This window comes from Panicum virgatum, chromosome 7K, assembly GCF_016808335.1.
Source record: "Panicum virgatum strain AP13 chromosome 7K, P.virgatum_v5, whole genome shotgun sequence".
Lineage (NCBI taxonomy): Eukaryota > Viridiplantae > Streptophyta > Magnoliopsida > Poales > Poaceae > Panicum > Panicum virgatum.
Genome location: NC_053142.1, coordinates 30,145,478 through 30,151,559, shown reverse-complemented (window position 1 = coordinate 30,151,559; position 6,082 = coordinate 30,145,478). Strand labels below are relative to the sequence as shown.

Genomic DNA, 6,082 nt, shown 5'->3' with positions numbered 1-6,082 from the left:
CGCACGCCGCGCCACTCCTGCCTGCGCGCGCGCGCGTCCTGCCGGCCCGGTCCCCGCCCATCACCGAGCAGCAGGCAGGCATCGCCCGCTGGCGCTGTACACAACGCCGGCCGTACCGCGAATCGCGTCTCGCCAGCGCCGCCGTACCGCCGGCGGGCACAGTGCACTTATTTAGCGACCTCGACGTGCGTGCGCGCGCGCTTGTGGTTCGGTCCGGCGCAGCGACAGCGAGCCGCGGAACCGGCCGGGGGCTCTCCACGCGTGGCCAACGACGCGGGGCGTTGGGTGCGATTCAACCGAGAATTCAGCGCAGACGAACAGTCGACGACTGTGACTGTATGTTCTCGCTGTCGTAGGGGTACTACGTACGTACAGCTCTGCTCGTCGATGTACAAGGACGGATCACGGACGGACGGACTGGTGCCTACGACGGCCGGGGCACACTATGTTTCCCTAGGCCGTCCGGGCGGACCAGCGTGCAAAAACTGTGCGGACTACGGCCGCTGTAAGGATCGTGCGTAGAGCATGCAGCTACCGTACCACGCACCTGTCAATTGGTCCGGCAGTGGCGGGGTCACGCACGGACCGGACGGAGTCCTGTCCTCCCAGCCAATTCGATTCGCGGCCATGCGATGCACGTTGTGGGCGGCTCATCAACCGTGTGTGCTCGCATCACACCGGCGCGCGGCAAGCGAGAGGCCACTGGCCGTCACGCCGCGCGCAGGCACGCGTACGTCCGCCCCTGACGCGGCTGCCTGCAAACGCGTTCCGTCCGTCGCCGGCAGAAGCGCGCAGCGAGCGGAGGCAGGGCAGGGCACTGGCGCGCCACGCGCGGAGGCCAGCGACCGGCGCGCGCCACGCACCGATCGAGGGGCTCGCGCAGCGCTGAACGAGTACGGCCGGGCGGGCACAGGCCAGGCCAGTGCGCGCCTTCAAGTTGGCGAGGACAAGCTGCGCGTGCGCAGGCTCAGGCGCGGTGGTGCCGCGCTGTGCCGAGGACAAGCACGGCGGGATGTCCGGTTGGTGTTTTCTCCGTGGACGTGCTCGCGCAGGCGGGTGCGCGGGCTGAGCCGGTCGTTGCTACTCCACAGCAAGCACGGACCACGCGCGCGCTGCGCGGCTGCGCCGATCAGCGTGCGTACGTACGGCCGGGGGCTCTGGCCCCGTGCGATAATCTCGGCGCGCTGAGCTTGATCACGACGACGGCGACCCAGAAAAAGATGCCCCTCCACTAGTGCGTAGTACTTCTGATCTGACCCGTCATCGGATTCAGAATTTTCACGGTGCTGCGTGCGGGAGACAAGGTGGCCGGCAACCGTGCCGAATCAAACCAGCCTGATCCGTACGTCGAGCCGCAGGGAGGGCGTTGAGCTCGCGTCGCGCGCACACGATCCGGTTCCGCGGGGCATCTCGATCGAGTGCTTCAGCTGGCCAGCCCTCGCGCTACGGCGAAGAGCTTGACGTGCTGACCGGCCGGCGGCCGCAGCTACGATGCTACTGATGGAAACTGTTGGTTAAGTGGATATAGAAAAAAAAAGAAATGTGGATCTACTACTTACTGCTCCTGGTACGTAACAGGTATAATTTCTGTGATCAGAACCGGCCTGCTAGATTTTGCACCGTCAGGAATAAACATGTAACAAAGAAAGTGATACTGTACAAAACCCTTTTTACCAAAAAAAGTAGCAAGGACACCCTATATTTGCGATACTAAGAGCATCTCCAAGAGTTTTCTAAAAAAATCTTCCCCAAAACTATATATTGGGGGCTCTTCCAAGATAAAATTTCTCCAAAAATATATGAACCCACAACAGATCACTAATAATCAGTCCCCAATATCTCAAAACAGTCCACGTTATCCTCCACCTTGCTGTTGACCTTGCATGTCACCGCTGGCCAGGCCATGTCTTGACCTCGGAACCTCTGGAAAATTCCATTGCCGCCAGGCCATTGGGGGATGTGGCTGCCGGAGCCCGGAGGATAGGATCTGGCGCATCCTCTGGCCGTCGAGCCAAGCTTCCTCGCCGACTGGGAACAGTGGACCGCATCGCCTGCATCTAAAGGCTTCTCACCGCCGCCGCTGCCGTCTCCAAAACGCCGCCTCCCGCCACCGCTGCAACCTCCAACGCCGACGCCGCCAAAAACTTTTTGGCTCCCAGAACTGGCGCGGGCGGCACAGATAAAGCGCGAGAATGGATGCCTAGAGGCTAGAGCGCGGGAACGGAGGATCTAGGGGCGATTGGGGGCAGCAGAATCTGCGAAAATATGCGCGGCGAGGCATCAGGAATTCGCATCCCCAAAATATTGGGGAAGGTTTGCGCCGTCTATTGGACTCCGTTTTTTTCACTTTTGTTCCCAAAAATGATTTTAAGAGTGAGATACATGTTCTTTTGGAGTTCTAAGAGTACGACGAGTGACACAACAACCAACGGACTGTACAAATCATTTGTGCTTGGCCTAGCTACCTTGTTCTCTCACAAACATTCTAAAAACCTGTTCATCAGCCAATCTTTTCTCTCTTCTCTTCTCTTTCCTCCAACTTCATCACGAATCTGATGTAGCAACTCTTGCAGCATGCCTATCTCACCTTGTAATATTTTTAATACTAGCTCTAAGGTGCTGAACTGATACTTTTTCTAGAGACGCAACATCAACTAGCAAGGTGAGACGAAAATGCCGCACCGTCTTTTAGCATAAATATACTTTTAAGATTTGTTCACAATTACAAAATGTGTACAAGAAAGATTCGGGTCGTGCTAGCTAGAAATTTCTTGGACACAAACCTTTATTTATTATTTTTGGTGAGTAAATTGCATTGTCAATCCTTAAACTTGTTTAGCTATGTCACTTATATTCCTCTACTTTTAAATTGCAGATCTTGCTCCCTAGACATAGCCTCAGGTGTCATTTAGGTTCATATACTCTCAAAATACGAATCTAAGCCCTTAAACTTAGTTACGGGCGTCATCTAAGTCCCTATACTTTTAAATTGCAGTTACAACTTACATCCCATTAATAGAATACAATTGGATCAAATATTATGCTTTCAAGCATGCTACTACTTTCATTGCCTTATATTCTGACTGATTTTGTTGCCCCCTTCATTTGGTCATTCATGGTGTTCATAAGCCCGATTTTACTTTCTAGTTTGGCAAATACAACTACTCCCTCCGTTCCAAATTATAAGACATTCCAATAATCTTGGAGAGTCAAATTTTTTATGTTTGACCAAATTTATATAATAGAATAATGACATTTATTATATAAACTAAGTGCTATTAGATTTTTTATTAGTTATATTTTCATAGTACATCAATTTGGTATCATAAATCTTTATATTTCTCTTTATAATCTTGGTCAAACTTGAGATTGCTTTGACTCTCCAAGATTCTTGGGATGTCTTATAATTTAGAACGGAGGAAGCACAAGTTATTTTAAGCCTGAACAATCTTATATAAGAATAAAACACGGTTGTCATATAGACCTAACAGGCGAACAAGCTAAGATATTGCTTTCAAAGTAAAACATCATGGAGCTTCTTGGATTCATACTCACCAATATTCTCTTTTCACATTAAATTAAATTTGCTCTATTGGAGTATAACTAAATTATATTGATAAAAAATTAGTTATATCAATTTAATTGGGATGTCACCGTATTTTGATGGAACAAGGATCTAGGTGACACCAAAGCTATGTTTAGAGATGTATATTTGTATTTTGAGAGTAGAAGGATTTCAATGACCCCCCGAGGCTACGTTTATGGAGCTAAATCTGTAATTTCAGAATAGGGGGTCTGAACAAATTTGAGGATCAACCATACAATTTACCTTTTTGGTGGATAGTTTTGCTTAAATTTGTTTCTTACGATATTTTTGTTGTTGTTTTCTAGCAAGTTTTGGGTTGGTAAATTTTCGATGGAACCGGTGCGGACAGAATAGAACGGTGTTTTTTTAAATTAAAAGTAGAAGCACTGTCATATCATATAAGAAGAATGTGCCTCATATTAAGAGAAACGAGACCAAACCATACAATGCTCAGTTAATTATGAAAAACCGAGCGAAAACCCAATACGACACCAAACCTAGGAAAGGAACCAACATGAATATATCAAAGCGCCGTCATGCAACGTCCGTTACCTTTCGTTCCACACCTCCAGTCCCGCTTTTGCTGCGCTCCCAACGCCCCCCGCCGCCGTGCCTTCCCGAACCTCCCACCCACGCCCAAGTCATGGTCATGGCCTTTCCAAACCGTGGATGTATATATAACCGCCACGCCCACACTTCCACTCAGGCTCTGCCTCTCCCTCCCTCCACTTCAATCCCTTCCTCGCCTTCCCCGTCGCGTTTGCCATGGCCGTGCAGGCGCGACACCTCTCCCACGACTTCCCGCCGGTGGGTGGCTCCCTGTTCCTGGACGAGTACGCCGCCGGGTGCGTGCCACCAACGGCGCCGGCGGGGATCGCGGACACGATGGTGCTCAGCGGCTTCTCCGGCAGCGTGCTCACCAGCAACCACGGCTTCGCGCCGAGGAAGCGGGCGCGCGTGGCTGACGCGGGGGGTTTCTTGGACTTGGAGGATCGGCGCGTGGTTCTGCCCCCGGCGGGGATGCAGGGGCTGGCGCCGCTGCCGGTGCCAGGGGCGACCGGAGACGACACTCGGAGCAGGGCGGCGGGCTCCGGCGCGGCGTCCACCAGCTGCAGTGCGGTGGCCCATGGCGGTGGCGCAACCCTCTCGCTCTGCCACCAGGGCGGGGAGATCGACGCGCTCATACGGCTCGAGGTACGTGCCCGTGATCGATCGGGACGAACCGGCTTGTGGATTCGATGTGTGGGTTTGTGGAACAGCGTCTGATTTGGTATGGTTGGGATCGGTGTGGCGCAGAGCGAGCGGATGCGGGTGGCGCTGGAAGAGGCGCGGCGGAGGCATGCCCGGGCGCTGCTGGCCGCCGCGGGGCGGGCGGCGGTGGGGCGCGCGCGCGCGGCGGAGGCCGAGCTGGAGCGCGCGCTCCGGCGCAACGCGGAGCTGGAGGAGAAGGCCCGGCAGATGGGCGCCGAGTGCCAGGCGTGGATGGGCGTCGCCAGGAGCCACGAGGCCGTCGCCGCGGGCCTCCGCGCCACGCTCGACCAGGTCCTCCTGCGGCCGCCCACCAGCGGCGCCGCGGGCGACGGTGGCGGGGCCGAGGACGCGCGGTCGTGCTGCTTCGAGGGGCCGCCGGCGCCGGCCGCGGGCGACGGCGCTTCTTCGCCACCGTCGTGCAGGTCCTGCGGCGGCGGCGAGGCGCGCGTGCTGCTGCTCCCGTGCCGGCACCTGTGCCTGTGCCGCACGTGCGAGGCCGGCGCGGACGCGTGCCCCGTCTGCGCGGCGGCCAAGAACGCCTCGCTCCTTGTCCTGGTCTCCTGAAGCCTACGGCGTCCGTTCGCCCGTCCGTGCGCCTGCCAAGACCCAAGAGGCAAGGGGGATTATTTGTGTACAGTGTACAAGAGCATGGTACTGCCGTATAGGTGCTGGTACATCCAATCCTATACATGCGCCGCTTGAGTTGAGCGGCCAAGCCACAATCGTCTGCTTTGCATGACTCGGCGAGGCTGCAATGGTCGTGCTGGAAAGGATCACTGTTAAGCTAAGGCTTTGTTTAGATGCATAAAGTTTAGGGTCTGTAGCATTTTCATTTGTATTTGGTAATTATTGTCCCGTCATGAATTAATTAGGCTTAAAAGATTTGTCTTGCAAATTATAGTTAAACTGAGTAATTAGTTATTTTATTTATCTATATTTAATATTTCATGCATGTAGAAAGATTCAATGTGACAAAATCTTGTAAAATTTTGAAATTTTGAAGACAACTAAACAAACCTTTCAAAGATCTCTGTCTGTTGGAGCGGCACCAGCAGGTCGCTGTTAATCGAGCTGCCACACAGTAGCGTGCCGGATGAGCTAGATCAAGCGAGATTACATTGGATGCGACGAGCGCAACCGACACCGGGAGCAGCAGCTAGCAGCTCGCCGCACGCCCCCGCTGCCCACCATCAGGTCGGTTCGACGTCTGATGGGAATCGGATACCCTCTTCCTACCCCCGTCTC

The 6,082-nt window shown here is 54.1% G+C and overlaps 1 protein-coding gene across 1 annotated transcript; it reads left to right on the top strand.

Moving 5' to 3' along the window:
• The first annotated feature begins 4,082 nt into the window (after positions 1-4,082).
• LOC120640848 (probable BOI-related E3 ubiquitin-protein ligase 3) lies at positions 4,083-5,785 on the top strand. Its single transcript, XM_039916768.1, has 2 exons — positions 4,083-4,780; positions 4,883-5,785. The coding sequence occupies exons 1-2, from the start codon at positions 4,352-4,354 to the stop codon at positions 5,399-5,401; spliced, it is 948 nt and encodes a 315-aa protein (XP_039772702.1). The 5' UTR covers positions 4,083-4,351; the 3' UTR covers positions 5,402-5,785.
• The last annotated feature ends 297 nt before the right edge of the window (positions 5,786-6,082 follow it).